Source organism: Mycteria americana, chromosome 2 (assembly GCF_035582795.1).
Source record: "Mycteria americana isolate JAX WOST 10 ecotype Jacksonville Zoo and Gardens chromosome 2, USCA_MyAme_1.0, whole genome shotgun sequence".
In the NCBI taxonomy this organism is placed as follows: domain Eukaryota; kingdom Metazoa; phylum Chordata; class Aves; order Ciconiiformes; family Ciconiidae; genus Mycteria; species Mycteria americana.
The window spans coordinates 27,178,201-27,194,778 of record NC_134366.1 but is presented as its reverse complement, the minus strand read 5'-3'; the positions used below and the strand labels follow the sequence as shown (position 1 = coordinate 27,194,778).

The window sequence follows — 16,578 nt, the reverse complement described above, 5'->3', positions numbered from 1 at the left end:
TGCTTCCACCAACTGTCCCCTCTCACCAAACTCCCTCCAGCATCTTGTAGCTGTGTTTGTAGAGGCTATCATGTTACCTAACATGGCACTGTTCCTATGCCAGAGAAGATTTAGCCATGGAGGTCCGCTTGGTGCAGTGGAGAAGTAGCCCCCAAATCAACAGCAACATGCAAGTCTGCCTCTAATGAGAAATTAAAATGCTATTCAGCATAAGGGCCTTGGTTTTTATTGGCAAATAAAAAGGTTTTTTCTATTAAATGTAGAATAATCGAAGTTTTCTTTCTCCGCAAGTAGGATGACTTCTGTGTCACGCAGCAGCTTCCACGCAGCACTCTCAGGACTGCAGCACCCATCCTGCCAGGCAGGAAGATCAAGCTCATAGGGGCCTCATTTGTGTAAAGGGTATTTTGTATTTTTAAGGCATGGGTTTGGGTCACATATATATCCACCCTGCCTCCGAGCTGTAAATTTAACTCTTTATGCAGCTTTATGCAGAACAAAATTAACCCATTTAAAAGTAGCCTCTTAAAAATAGTAAGATTTTTCAATGCATTTTAGAAGGTCTTCATTCCATCTGTTTCTCCATTTAAAGGGAAATAAATATCCTCTGTGATGTCAAACCAGAAACATTTTTTCCTTCTGTGCAAAGTTAATGTCATAGGACTACTTTTGACAACATAAGTGGTTTTTTTTTATTTCTTGTTCATTTTTTTCTTTGCATTATTAGTAATGTCAAAACTTCCTAATATTTTGCGCCAATAAAAGTTGGGGAAAATGTTTTTTTGAAAGCTGCATATTATAAAGTGCCATTTCTGTATGAAAATTCCATGTACAAAATGACAGTAATGAAACCTCCAGAAGAGAGCAGGAGAAGCAGCTAAGTGTGAGCTTTGGCTGATGGGATGTCTCCATCATTTTGCAGCAGGTGGGATGCCATCTTCAGCCCTCTTATGACAATCTCCCCACCTCAGTAGCATCAGGAACTGCACAGGCACATTCTTTGCTTTGCCTTTTTTTTTTTAACCTAACGTAAATGAACCCTTTATAACCCAGTCATTTACCTCAGAGATGCTGTATGAATGTGCTGTGAATGAAGACGATGAGGAACACAGGTATTGTTTTTCTCAAAGCTCTTTATCTTTGCTGAAAGAGAGAGATGGGAATGGGAAGCACTTCAATGAAGGATCTTGGCCATGCTTTTTTTTTTTTTTTCCCTGTCCATTCAGATCCAGAAGTGAGAAGTGAATGGACATGGACCAAAGCCCACACAGAGAATCAGAAACTGATTTTTTTATATTATGGCCATCTGTACAATTACATGTGGCATCATCTTCTACCATCAATGATGAATATGTCACCCCACTAAAGCCTAAACAGCAAGACAGTGTGTAATTAGGGCAGAGACGAAGGCCATGGACATGGTCATGAATAACCGAAATAAGCATATCTATATATGCTTTATTGGTTTTATGGAGACATAAACTAGAAGAAAAACAACTGAGGTATCGGAAACCCATGTGAATTTGCAGTATCTGCATAGGTATTTTTTGTTTGTTTCTTTTTAAGCTGAGCAAATTAGTGGAACTTCTCTTGAAGACACTCATGTCGTCTAGGAGAATGAGATACAAATTAAATACTTGTCAAGCAAAGAAAGTCCTTGGACCAGTATAGGCACTTAAACACAGGGACAAACCCACTATGGTGTCAATAAGGTACATGAAGATCTGAGAGCTGCCAACTCTGGACAATCCCTAAGGCATGATTGAGCCAAAAGCCACATTCGTCTGGTCTTCACACGGTTCCAGAAAGAAAGAATTTCAGAAGCAGTCATTAAAGGCCTTAATCTCTATGTATTCTTCATCTCTGCCTTCAATACCACAGCCAATGTTATCCTGCTGTCAGCAGACAATATCACAGGTCAGTTTAACAACTCCACACAGTGGCAGAGAGGTATAATTGACCTAGCAATCTCATCCTCAACAAGAATTTCACCCTGAGAAAAACCAGGAGCAGTTAGAGAGAATGTGGAAGACGTATGTCAAAGAGATGTGAGAATTAACCTGTGGGCCTTACATGAAATAATTAATCTACATCCAGTCTGTGACAGGTTGTAATAGATCCACTGTAAAATTATCATCATCCCAACCCCTTCTGGCTCCAAAGAGACAAAGCTATAGGTATCTCTGTAGCTTTACAACTGAAGATAACGATAGTACTCTGAACTATGGTCAAAACTTTATGTATAAATTGGAAGAAATGGGAATAGAAATAGAAAAAATAGCAATAGCAATAGAAGTAGAAATAGAAATAATAGAAGTAGAAATAGAAATAGAAATAGAAATAGAAATAGAAATAGAAATAGAAATAGAAATAGAAATAGAAATAGAAATAGAAAAATAGAAATAGAAAAATAGAAATAGGAATAGAAAAATAGAAATAGGAATAGAAAGAAATAGAAATAGAAAAATAGAAATAGAAATAGAAAAATAGAAATAGGAATAGAAAGAAATAGAAATAGAAATAGAAATAGAAATAGAAATAGAAATAGAAATAGAAATAGAAATAGAAATAGAAATAGAAATAGAAATAGAAATAGATGGCAGAGCCCAGAGGGCCATTGCTGGTGGAAGAAGAGCAGTGAGATGTATATGGGACAAATGAGAGAAAATAATTTCTTCAGATGGAAGGTGTACAACATCCATGGTCTCAAAATAACAGGGGGAGCAACTGAAGGGATATGAGGCATCACCACAGCTTCCTCTTTAGCTTTTCTGTCAGAAGTTGTGTGGAAAAAACACTAGTTAAGGGAACTACACTCTCCAACAGAAGAAAAGTAGAGCAATTGCAGGATGTAACAGAGGAATTTAAATGCCATAGAGGAACTGAAATGGAAAATGGCTCACTTCAATAGTTCAGGTTCAATTTCTGCCTTTAGGTGACCTGCAGTTCCCAAATTCCTCCTAAACACTCTCGCTGAAGAACAGATTTAGAAAAATTTCTCCAGTTCTTTCTCTCCTCCTGGTGTCTTTTCTATCTGCCGTGCCTCACACAGGACATCCATTGAGCATCTCTACTCCCAGAGGAGATCAAGATCCCTCTCATTTCCCATTGTGGCTGACTGCTGTTCATATAAACACACTTTAGCAAAATAGTGAGACCCCTGCTGAGACCACGTACCATGCAGTTTGACAGCAGATGTTTTGCAAGACTGTGCAAATTAATGTAGCACACACAGCGCAGGAGAAAATCAATACAGGGCACTGGGAAGTGATGCATTTGCTCCCTTTGCATATATTTTTGATGCATTTGCTCCCCTTGTATAGATTTTTTATTTAGGAATCTGTGGTCTGACAAAGTCCTGCTTTAGAGGCATAAGATTTTGGTTGACTTTGTGGTGTTTCTGAAACCAGAGCTTAGGGACGAACTATTGTGCATTGCATATTGTATACTGGGATTTGAGTTTTTTGAGAATACTCACTGGTTTTCCAAAACATGAAAATAAACTTTTTCTCACTATGTCTACCCTTCCTCCTCCTCTCACATGCTTTTCTGTGTTCATATTTGAAGTGATGTCAAATTACAAATTCTGCATTAGAGAAAACTTATTGGAGTGAAATAATTGCCAAAATTCAGGTGGTCAGCACCTCTTCCAACCAGCCTGTATATTTCTAATATATAAGCATTTTGTTAAAACAGTTATTGCTTACCCTATGTTTGTGGTCCAAAATATACACTTGAGAGTCCAAGACATTTTACAAAGTGTTAGCTACAGTTTAACTGGTAATCAGTTAAATGAGGGTTTATAAAAAAGATACAGCTGTAAAGCTCTTCAAAGCAGCCCTTGGGAGCACAAGCTATTGTATTGCAGTTTTCCCCTCAATTTCACAAACTGCCATACATTTAGTTTATAATAACTGCTTTAAGTAATTTAAAATGAAGGCATTTGGCTCCCACTGATGCTATGTAATGCTATTTTAATAAAAGCGAGTGTGGTTTAGAACATGGAGCAGTGTAACTACATGACGCTGAATGGCAGGCTGTGTGCGCGAATTTTCTCTCTTATTAATTTCACATTTTCTCACCTCATGTCCCTGGCTTGGCCCTGTTTAACCTTCTAGCAGCAGTGAAATATTATCTGAACAACTGTGGCAATAATTAAATTAATTTTAAGCCACTTAGGACCAAGCTATGATCTGCAATCTCTCTTCTTCTTTTTTTTCTCTGCCCCCTACCTTCTAACTCACCTATTGTGGGTTTTTTTTTTTTTCCCTTTTTCTGGCCCTTTCTACCTCTTTTCACATCCCCACCATCCATCGTGACGCCCCACATACAGGCTCACTTACCCTGCCATACAGCTTGATTTCAAGCCTTCCTGGGGCAGCTGGATTCTCCTTGGCCGACACTTTAACTGGGTAACTGCACTCTGACAAACGGGGGGCAGCACGCAGGACACAATTCCTCTGCCATCTCTTCAGCAAAGTCAGTACTAGCTTGGTACTCCCCTGTAAGCAAGATATCTACCTTACATACCATTTAATTTTCCTTCTCTAGGCCTTTTGTACAAAAATAACTTCATAGCCAAAATAGATAATCTATAAATGCTAGTAATGTAGAAGAAAATGGTAAAACATGTTGAAAAGACAAAAATCAGAGTAAATAACGTAACTGTGAACGAAAGGGAGGTCAGGTGAAGTGTCTGTGATGCAGAGGAAGTGGACTAATGTTTTTATCTTGTATCCCTCAAGTCCAAATTTCCAAACAACGCCAAAAAAATTATATATTCTGATCTCTAAACTCTTTTGTTTTCCTTTCTCTTAGGGCTTACTTGTGGCAACTATATTCTGTTTCTTCAATGGAGAGGTAAGCATGTGAAATACAGCAAATGAAAAGAACTTGTAAAATAGTCACTTCATTGTTCATTAATGCAGAAATGAAGCATGTCGGGCTACAAACGTTGAAAGCACACAAAGTCGCTTTTTACTTTCTATATACAAGCAGTAACGTGCATTTTTGAAAGCTCTGTGCAGAGCATGACTTGAATATCTCTGCGCAGATGAATCAGGAGCGTTACCATTACAAAGCAGATGGCACCAAATGGGGTACAGGCCTGAGACTCTTCCCCTGTCGTCTGCAATTTTGAGACAGAGGTCTAAGTAAAGGAGAAAAACGCTCTGCTTCCCTTCCTGCCCCAGAATAGCGGGATGGATCGCCTGGAAGGACCACAGTGCCCCATAAGAAGCAGTGGGGATCTTTGGGGGTCTGTCCTGGAGGGCCGTGTGCTGCGTTCAGCCCCAGAGCCGTGGCCGATGCCGTCCCCGGTAGCACTGTCAGAGCAGAGGAGCCTGGAGCAGTGGGATTGCTTTCACTCTTTTGAGGATTAGCACTGGCCTTTTTAAGGTCAGTGTTTCTCATGTAGAGAGAAATTGAGAAATAAAAAGCCTTGAGGCAAAGATGTCTCCCACTCTCTTACAGCTGGATCAATATTTTATATACCTACAGCTGATTTTAGGTCCATTTCACTCCTTTTTTTTTTACAAAAAAAAAGCTGGTTAAAACAACCATTTAAATTCCTACAGTAATCCATTTTCCAGAGATGGTTAGCAGAAGAATGCTTTTTCAATACATCAGGAGCATTCAACTGTAGCAAAATAAAACACCGTATATCTTAGAAAAGCTAGGAAGCCCTTTAAAAAGTTAATTTGGAATCCAGAGTAGATGAATTAAGTACAGAGCAAGCTTTGTGGTGCTAACACTCAGTATGTCAACCTAAAGAGATATTTGTGCTCCTGTTTATCCCCGTATATTACTAGAAAGCAGCAAATTTGCAGTAATGATGTGACCACGCTGATGTTTTGATAGCGGCTTGAAGCAAGTTATCTATTGATAAGGTGCTACTGGCTGGTTTGCTAACTTTCAGGATGGAAGAGAGTATTAAATTCTGCCACCACTTGTCGACATCACTATACATTTGCTTCTGGCTGGCTTGCTGCATAAATGTACAGAGAAATGCAACAGTAGAAAAGATTAGAGGCCTCCCACCATAATTCTGTAGCATGGCTTCTCAGGAGAATAAAAGAGAACGGCAAAACGTGAGCAGTTAATGACACCAGAACCTAGCACGAAATGATAGCTGTAAAGATCATGCTACAGAAGTTCATGGTTTCACGGTCCGATTAAAAAGGTTGGAGAGACGTACAACTATTTTTTCCGATCACATTTCTGTCCCCAGGTCCTGCAGGCTACTACCACCTTTCTCCTTCTCCCTTACTGTTATCGCTTTCTGGCACAGTCCAATCTCCATGCCCGGGAAACACAGAAAGACTTCTGATTCTCCCTGGTAGGGAGGACCTGGCGTGGAAAAAGCAGAGACCAGCCAAGCAATTTTTGAAACATCCTTTCCCCATAGGAATGACTGCATAGCTATGTACAGGCAGTGGTCCAGTGTGTCCTCGCTTGCCTCCAAACAATGTGTTACCCCAAAATTCTAGTCTTGAACATTGCTTTCTTCCTTCTTTATTCTCCCCGGTGTCACCTTCCATTTTTTTCAGATTAGATTTTGCAAAACAAATTTGCTTAACGTATTATAGCTTAAGAGTAAAAGGTCGATTACTCTGTAATTCTCCAACTCTAATGAGAACATATGGATTTGTGCCTAGAAAGGCTGCAGCAATGCTAAAAATGAGGAAAGGCAGTAAGAAAATGCACTGAAAATGTAAAGTATCTTAAAGGCTCTTTGTTTCTTAGGTGTGTTTCATCAGATAGCTCTAATTCCAAAGTACTTTTGACAATGCCACAATGTCGAGAAGCATATCCACCTTTACAACTCCAGGAATACAATTTTCAAGTTACACAATGATGAATAGATCTGGAGCATCTGGTTGCCAACATCATGGCAGACCATATGTATCATTTAATTCAAAATTAGATTGCAAGGTATGGGTGAGTTTACCTGTCATATGAACTAACCTAGAGTGCACTAGGCAGAAAACTAAAAGCCACATTCCAGGTATGAAAATGAGTCTAAAATAAATATGCAGCTCTCTTTTGTTCATTAAGTATTGTATTACATTAATTTAGAATTCAGAATAAATATATTTGGATTAAGAAAATACGCCCCATTCATACATGATATTCAGATGTCCAACCTCAGAGACAGGCTGCACTTTGTGGGCTTCTGCACTGACTGAGCTGCTGTTAGGAAGCAGCAATAGCAGCCAGTCATTCTTTACGTGGACTGAAGATGCACGATCTGGATACAAATCCTGAATAACAGCAATAGTCACCAAACCCCTAGTCACCTCTGACAGCCTTTTTGACACATCTGGCAGCCCACAGCAAAATGACCTCTTCCTTGTGAAAGACTCTCATCTGGATATCCACTTTTGATACTTGAATTGTCAGCGAGGCATCACTAAGGGGACACATCTGGAAAGGACAATGCCCAAAATGAGATTAAAATGAATCTGATATTAAATGTGGCTTCCAGTTTTGTACTCTATTGCTCCCATAAGTAATCACATGGATGGCTTGACTACCTCTGGGTAGCTGCAGGCTGCATGTAGGATTAATAACTCCTTCATGGAGTGGCTGATCAGAAACATTCATCAGTTTTAGGCAGTAAGAACAAACAGCCATGGGGATTCAGGTTTTCCAGACATGTTGAGTGTGATTTTTGTTGGTGCTTGGGTACTTTTTGCCATCACGCCCATTTTTAAAATTGTTGTATCTTCTGCAGACTTGCAGACTGTCTAACATGGTCAATGGCAGGGATGCTGGGAAACCCTCTCGTTATTTTCTTATAGGAAATTTTATTTACCCCCAATAAGGGAAGCTTTTTTTTTAGAATTTCCCTTTAAGGTAGGCAGAGGGCCAAAGACGACACCTCTCTAATACAGACTCAAGACAGTTTGATGCTACTTGCATCAGCACATTACCAATAAACATCAAGCAGGTTTATGTACTAGAATAGCTGTGCTGGGCTGTGCCAGAAGAGAGGATGCAAGGATTATGACCCCTTTCCTCCAAGTCCCATTTATTCCTGCAGTTACACAAGGTGTAGGTATATATGGCACAAAACCTATAGAGGAGCAGCAACAGACAATGCCAAGATGGCATTGGATCCTTCCAAAGGGAGCACCGGTCTGAGTTTGCCTGCCCAAGAGAACTAAGCTGAGATAATTTCCCCCAGTCTTGCTGTGTGCAGTGTGACATAGACCAAAGCCACAGTCTGGTCTTCAGTCATGGTAGGAGATTGTTTCCAAGCTGCTGTATACATCTGCTGCCATAGACCTCAAAATTATTTCTCATGAGAAAATTCAGTGCAGGGCAAGGAGATTAATTTTAGTACCACAGGAGCCTGGATACTCTGGGATTTACTTTTTCCTACTGGAATATTTAACTTCAAGGCTGAAATACATGAAGGTTAGCCAGGACAAACAATGCTAAACTCAGTACCACCAAACAGTATTTTACATTGCATTCATCACCTACTACCTCACCAACCTCACTTTAGTACCATAAGCCCATCTGTAGAAAGAAATGTAAAAATAGTAATAAGAAGCTGTACCCATGCCTGCATTCATGTGGAAGAACACATAAACAATGGATTTGTTTTGGACTTTTAAAATGACAGATCTTCTTGTGCATTTTCGTATAAAATCTCAGTGTCCAGCAGCACTGTAGCTTCTCTGTCCAACAACAACAGTGTTGTACAGATGATACAAGGTCTCTGCAATAGTCTGCTCACCAGACCATATTTCCAGGCCTGAGATTGCTTCTAGACTGCAAGGCTAGCCAACCAAATGGAAAGTCTGTTTGGAAAAAAACCCAGCCATATATCTTGTGTGCCAGAGGCACGAATGGCTAATAGAGAACAGAAAAACCTTTTAAGTCCTGAAGAGCAGAGTAAATAAACTCAGGCTCTTCATTTCTTTAGACTTTACTTTCTTCCATCTGCTATCACAGTGGAAAGCGTGGCAGGCATCGCCCTGCCCCTCCCGGTCCCCAGGAGCCTCCTTGGTCCTTAATACGTTATGGCTGTGCATGTGATTTTCAGTAATGCTGCTTACACATTTAAAATCCATGCAAGAACAGTTTTAGTTGGCACTGAATTATGATCATCTGAGATCCTTGGAATCATGGCAGAAATCTAGATTAACATGTTGTTTTACTCAAGTGCAGCAGCTTGTACTATCCATTATCCGTTTGTGGCCGGATTCTTGTACAGGCCAGCAGTTCAGTGGAGAATAAAAACACAGCTGCTTTGACCTCGTGCTCTTACTGCTCCGTGGAGCCTTTTAAACCTGACTAATGGCACTTCTAATCATGGGCCGAACTGGAAGGGAGGTGCCTGTTCTCTCCCCGACCAGACATACAATTTAAGTGTCACTCCCTTCTGAGAAGAAAACTATAAGCTCCTCACGGCAGGCTTTGTAAGACTCAGTGACATTGTTCTTCCCTCTTCAGTTAACCATGTTATCATCTCCAGACCTATGGTTGCCCTGGTGGCCCATCAGACTCCAGTTCAACTGAGAGCAGTTTGAGAGCTCAGCAGGAGCTCATCACCTTCACAGCAGCTCTTCTCCCCATGCAAGAGCAATCAAAGCCTATGCAGGGGGCAGGGGAAGGGGGGCTAGAAGAGGAACAGGAAGGCTGTAAGAGCATGTTCTTGCCACCTTCTAAAGACGCTGAGATTAATCTGAATGAATGAACTGCTGTGAAATGCAAACACACTCCACGCTTAGGGGCAGAGGCGATGGCCAGCGGTGCGCAGTGGCTACAGGCGCTAATGGCCATGGTGGTGGTGTTGGAGAGATGGCTGCGGGCGGGCAGAGCTGCTGTGCATGTCCAAGCTTCCTGCATTACCCTCGTTGTGTCCAGCTGTAGGTTACAGGAACTGCTGCCCCAGTGTGATATTGGGGAAAGTCACTGACTTAATCCTGAAGATTTCTTCTTCCAGTTCTTCCCCATAGCTTCGAGGGTGACTAAGCTACAATATTCATACTGTAACATCAAAAGGCAATTTTAAAGTGACTAAAATCTTTACAGGGTTTACCTCACGTGTAATATTTCTGTATCATGTGCTACAACTGCGTTATTCTTTCATGCAGTAATTCTTTCTCACTAATAAACTTTGGTGATGGTGTCATAGGAAACATCCCTGCATGCAGCCATTTCACTTTAAATCTCAGTATTGGCATAGTAAGCTTTGCTTACAGCCCCAGTAATTAAAGTCCCATTGTAACCATATGCCTTTTCTGTGCTTGATATCTAATTAACCTACACCCAGCCATTTGTTTTCTTTTCTTTATGTGTTAGGAGAAGGTGAATAGGAATACATTTCTGCAGATGAAAAGAACTCTTAACTACTTTGTCTTAAGCTAAACAATAGCAAAAAAGAGCTAGTATTGGAAACTGGGCATGGATATACTTTTCAGCTAGTTTTAAAGGACTAGTCCAGCAAACGTTTGTTTACTCAAGAAAGTAGTCATACCAAAGTCAGTGCAACCACTTGCATGAGTAAGGATTTATAGCATCAATCCTCATACCTTGGCTTGCGTCTTGGATTAAAAATAAAAAGCCAAAGCAATTGAAATATCCATTCCTGGCATGCTGCATAGTTGCGCTGTACACTCAGTAAGCATCTCAGACTCATAGCAATTCCTTACGAAGCCTTGTCCTTATGTGACATGAAACAGCTTTCTTGCAGGCAGCTGTGGGTGGTGAGTAGATGGCATTTTACTATATGCATATTAATAGTGATTAGAATTGTGGAGACTTGGGAAATATTGAAGTCATTCAGATTAATCTATATGAATCAAAGATATTGTTCTGCACAGAGCCTAGAGAGTGACTTCAGACTACTCTCTGAGCAAAAATGACATACAATGTCCACCTCAGCAGGAGCACAGAAACTCCGGGACGCTCCTGCCATCACGGTGCCTCACCTGTGCCTGCCGTCCTCTGGAGGGGTGGTCATTTACAGCAGATTATTACAGCAAACTGCTCCTGTTCTCACATTTTGCTGGCTGGAATAGCTGAGCTGAAGGAACAGAGCCTGGGTTTGCCCACTCCCTGCTTTGGGAAGGAGCTAGCGAGTGCCGGCATGCCTGAATGTGCAGCTGGAGAAGGGCTTCTTATTCCCTGGCAGGACTCAATGCTTAAGTCATATCCTAGCGCCACATATAACATCACTCTTAATGTAAATGTTGAATAAAATATTTTATTCCTAGAAGATGAATGTCCAAAGGTTGAAATTCTCTGCTACGCAGAGGGCTATGACCAAGCTATTTTTTTGCCAGCACAGAACCTCTTCTTAAATTACCAGAACAAAATCTCTGTTTAGCTGTACTAATCCTCCAACTCTTTCTCTGTACAAAATTAGCCCTGGCAAGCTCTTGAAGTGTACTTACACTTTGCCATTCATGGCCAGTTTTACTCAAGGTTAAGTTTCTTCAGGGATCACAATGCCATTCCAGGGGCAAGGATCCAGCTGTAGCATCAGATGGGTTTTAATCCTCATCCCTCCTTCCTCTTCCCTCTTCTACCACAGCATGCTACTGTGTTCCCGTGCAGCAATCTGTTCCACATTTATCTCTTATGGGAACAGCTAACCCATACCCGCTCTTCATAAGCAGCAACAACTGCAGAAACTCTAATTGCTGCCATAGGGTAGGCAGGGAGAGAGTTGAGGCCGAGAGCTGAGCAACTGCTTCTGCTGGAGCTGGGAGGGGAAGGTTGGAGAGAGGGAGACTGAACCTGATGGAATTAGGCCTGAAGCTTCTCCTTTCCTTTCCTTTCCTTTCCTTTCCTTTCCTTTCCTTTCCTTTCCTTTCCTTTCCTTTCCTTTCCTTTCCTTTCCTTTCCTTTCCTTTCCTTTCCTTTCCTTTCCTTTCCTTTCCTTTCCTTTCCTTTCCTTTCCTTTCCTTTCCTTTCCTTTCCTTTCCTTTCCTTTCCTTTCCTTTCCTTTCCTTTCCTTTCCCTTCCTTCCCTTCCCTTCCCTTCCCTTCCCTTCCCTTCCCTTCCCTTCCCTTCCCTTCCCTTCCCTTCCCTTCCCTTCCCTTCCCTTCCCTTCCCTTCCCTTCCCTTCCCTTCCCTTCCCTTCCCTTCCCTTCCCTTCCCTTCCCTTCCCTTCCCTTTCCCTTTCCCTTTCCCTTTCCCTTTCCCTTTCCCTTTCCTTTTCCTTCAGCATATTTTAAAATGTCTACAATTATAGGGATTTAGCTTATGCCTCACCCTAACTATGTGTTTCTTTAACAGGTACAAGGAGCTTTGAAGAGGCAATGGACACAGTACAAAACCCAGTGGGGCCAAAGGCGCCGAGAGCACTGTTCCACGCGATCTACCTCCTACACTGCAACGTCAATCACAGAGGTCCCCATTTACCTGTACCATCATGATTCCAACAATGAACAGTTAAATGGAAGATACTTAGAGGACTCTGAACTCGTTGCATTAAAATCTGGAGACACATCTGCCTAGCTCAGCACCAGCCATTGCAAACACATCATTTCACATTCTGCTTGTGAACAAAGTGGGGAGAAGGGTGGGAGTGTGGAAATCCAAGCCACTGCGGGAGAGGGCAAGACCAGGTGAAAGGACACATCGTATTCGAACCACATCAGCCTCTGACAGCGGTGGCATAGACGGAGTCTGACGCAGAGTTGGGAATAGCCTGCTTCCTGGGCGCTGCAGCAGGGAGTGAACATGGACCTGCCCACCAGGCTGTGTCATCTCCACATCTCCTGATACCAGCCGTATGAAGTGACCATCCAACAGTAGTAACAGTGCCAGGTAGCACATAGGAAAGAAAGAACCAGTACATTGCAGTTGGAAACTTTCAGCACTTTTTGCTTTCAGTATTTTTCTTTAACACTAGATTTTTGAACTATCAACTTTCACAAGATGTAACTGGCTTGGAGTCCTTTACTTTTCCCCTTTCAATGAGCTTGATGACTTCTTAAAAGCTTTTGCACATTGCAAGACAAAACAAACAGATGAACAGAAAAAGAATCACTCCAGAGCGTTCAAATCTTGATGATCTCCAAAGGATGCCCCAAAATATTACCATCCCCAAAGGATACCCCAAAATATTACCATCCCATTAGCAGGTGCATACAACAAATGAAGGTGAAATAGCCATTGCATACCAAGATCTCAAACACCCTCAGAGAAACAGATCAGTTCTGTAGGCTGCCTCAAACAAGTCCTAAAGGCATCTTAAAACAGTTTTTGTTTAACAATACTGGTAGTTCAAGAATATAGAGTATTTATAGGAAAAATTGTCACCCTATTACTCCGCCCAGAAACTCATCATTAAGGTATAATTCTTTCACTCTGAATAAACTGTGAAAGTTGTTTGGAAATTATAATTTTCTTTAATAACCACTCTGAGATGAATGCTAGATGAATGCTTGTCTCTGTTATAAAATTATGATCACGGCAGTAAAGGATCCCAGGTAAGAAATGAGAAACTAATGTCTTAGTGCAGGAAGCATCTGTTTTTAGAACCTGGCTGCTGTTCTGAGTCCCTAGTTGTTGAAGGTGACGATTTCACGTGTGAATCTGTCATCAGGAAAACATGATGAATGTACAGTTTTGTGAGTAATAAGCACCTTTTATCACACATTCAAAGCATCATTAGAGTCTCTGTGTGATTACTGAGGCAGAAATCAGGTCAGGGAGAAGCTGATTTGCAGTTAGAAGTTACAGTACTCTCACTGCAAAAGTTCTGCACATCACAAAAGAAATAAAAGAGGTTAATTTCCCACATGAAGCTAATTGTAAAGAATCTGCAAGCAGCAAGGCCAGTGGCAAGGAAGTTTTGCAGGGCTGTGACTCCTGTGGAGTTTTATGCGTAAAATGTCTAACGAATATAATGTCATTCCCACTTGCATCTCTCTAAAAAAATGTCCTACAGATTCCCACTCCTTTGCCTTTGGCTGAGATGTGCATGGGATATTTCAAATGCTAACAACTCCAAGATATTCATCACAGTCTTTAACTTTGAAGGAAGCTGGAAAGTTGTCAATCGCCCTTTGTTTTCCCTGCTAATCCACTTGCATCTGATGCTTCAACCCCAGCCCAAGCAGGAAGACACAGTCAGATGAGGCAGCTGCAAGTGCCAGTGGCGACACTTGCTCATCTCAAATGTCTAAATACCAGCCCTGATCCGGGAGTTGTAAAAATATTGCCCTGTGTGGCAGGTGAATGGGGAGAGACAGAATGCCATCCTTTATACTGCAGTTGCATTCATGTGGGACTTCTGCTGCTGGTGTAAAACTTCTTCCTTTCCTTCATTTACTTGCTGCAGTACCATCCATAATGATTTTTCTCCTTAGCACTGCATAAGGCACTTAAAACATCATGGGCTAGAATAGCCTTAAATCCAGATCTTGTCAGATAGTAAAGGAGAAGAGAAAAACTGAAATAAAGCACTTGAGCTAAATGTCAATTCTTTTGAGGTAACTTTGGACGTTACAGACAGAGGCCCTAACCCTGCAGGTGTGTTGAGGAAGGACAGCAGGACAGTCTGCATGCCACAAGGTAAAACACAGTTTAGAGAGTCCCACAGAAAGAGATCATAAGTAGTCCTGCCATAAACCTTGATAATCTATTTCAGATTCTATTGAAATTAGCAGACAAATACCTGTTGACTTAGATGAGCGGTGGACAACTCTCTTCAGTGTTCAGGAATGACTTATGCAATACAGTTCCGCGTAGACCTCGAAAACAGGACGCAATTTCATCCTTAGTGATTTGAAACCACTTTTAAATATTGTGTTCAGCCAGGCTCAGTTTTTCCTTCACTGACACAGCTAGACCCTAAAGTTTACCATTCATTTGTAAATTTTAAATGGAGTGCCGCTGTACATGTCTACCTACACAAGCCACCATCTCACTGGAAAATTCCCTTCCAGGAATGAGTTCGTGAGGGCTAGGCGTGAATCCCAGCACTACTAGAGTTCGTGAGGGCTAGGCGTGAATTCCCACTCTCCGTACGTGAGGCAATGCCTTGCAGGGCAGGGGTTTGCTCTGTTTGTGCCACCAGCAGACGCACACAGCCACTGTGCACCACCGAAGCTTCCTCCCCAGTGTGAGGAGTGAGCTGACGGTGCTGCGGCCGTAGAACAAGAGAGAGGAGCTGGGGAACAAGAACTAACTGTCCACCAACGGTGCAGATCATCGCATGGTTAATCCAGTGGAACATTTACAAGAAAATATGATCGTGTGTATTTGTTCAAGCCACATACCTATTTTTCAGACTTAAAGGAATATGAAGGCGCTTATTTTTTCAGACGACAGTATTCCGCGTATTGCTATTTCTACTTTTACCAGCGAACAATGGGAAGTGGAGGATTTAGTCATTAAAGACAATAAAGTGGCTCTGCTATGAATGCTGTATTTCTGAATAGCTTTGGGGCACAATGCACTTCTCAGGAGTGCTCCAGAAGGCATTCCTAGTTTCTAAAGACACAAATGAGCTGATTGTAAAAGAAGGGTGCATAGCATAGAGAGTTTAATAATGAACGCGTTGGTTTTAATAATGTACATGTTTACAACATGTAAGTGCAAGTTGTTTCACAGTCTGTTATGTTCATGTGGATGTACAAAATGGAAATGCTTTGCCATTATAGTGGTTGTTTTCTTTCTTCACTAATGATATTTTCTTGCTCTGTTCAGTAGCATGCTCTGAAAAGCCAAATTCAGGATCTGGGGTTTAGGATCTTGGTTTGAGCTTCAGGTGGTGGAAACGCTGTGTGGTTACATTGATCTTCATGGCAGCTCTGGTTTCAGTGGAGGGATGATGGTTTGCAGCCACTAAAAATTTGGTCTAACATACATACCGAGTTTAGGGTTGGCATCACCCTTGGGCTTTGCAGGAAAGGCTGTGTTTTAGAGGTACTTACTGAGTAATTTCTAATCAGAATATTTCCTGATGGAAAATGCTATTTTTCTTCTTCTCAAGATGGTTTGAAATGTTGTCATTGCACACATAAGGTAAATTTCACTTCTCTGCTTTATAAATAGTACAATACACTAGTGACAGTAACATTGAGAATGCTGATATGACCTCAGTAATTACAATGTCTTGGCAGTAGGGTGTTTTGTCTCTAATACATTTCAGAGGAACAGCAGAAATGCATAATTAATATATCAGTGTATCAAAAAGTAGGAAAGCAGCTGACACTTGAATCAGTGGATTCAAGGTGTATTTTGAGAGGAAACCAACCTTACATTAACCCCCTCTGCAGTATCTGTTTCCTCTCAAACACCACACCCAACACATGAAAACCCAGTTTAGTGAACATTTGCTCGGGCAGAAGGGTTTGTGTGGTTGCTTTGTTTGAGCAACTAAATCTATCAGGAAGATGCTGGCTGTTATTCTTTACTGGGTACAGAAACACAGCACAAATTAAAAGACTTGTTGTGGCATGGGATGCCGAAAGTAAGACTTGTTTTTTATTTGATTTACTTAATAAATATGTTTTATCTGAAATAAAACAGCAACAAAGGTAGAACAGCCAATTTTCTCTGTATTAAAATTCTTAGCAATAATGCTACCTTAATCAAAAGTCT

The 16,578-nt window shown here is 41.3% G+C and overlaps 1 protein-coding gene across 1 annotated transcript in view; it reads left to right on the top strand.

Moving 5' to 3' along the window:
* The window catches only part of CALCR (calcitonin receptor), a 177,812-nt gene extending 164,499 nt beyond the window's left edge, over positions 1 to 13,313 (top strand). The window contains exons 12-13 of the mRNA XM_075495530.1: positions 4,819 to 4,860; positions 12,259 to 13,313. Coding sequence (XP_075351645.1) covers positions 4,819 to 4,860; positions 12,259 to 12,480 — 264 coding nt within the window. The 3' untranslated portion in view covers positions 12,481 to 13,313. The remainder of the gene's footprint in view (positions 1 to 4,818; positions 4,861 to 12,258) is intronic.
* The last annotated feature ends 3,265 nt before the right edge of the window (positions 13,314 to 16,578 follow it).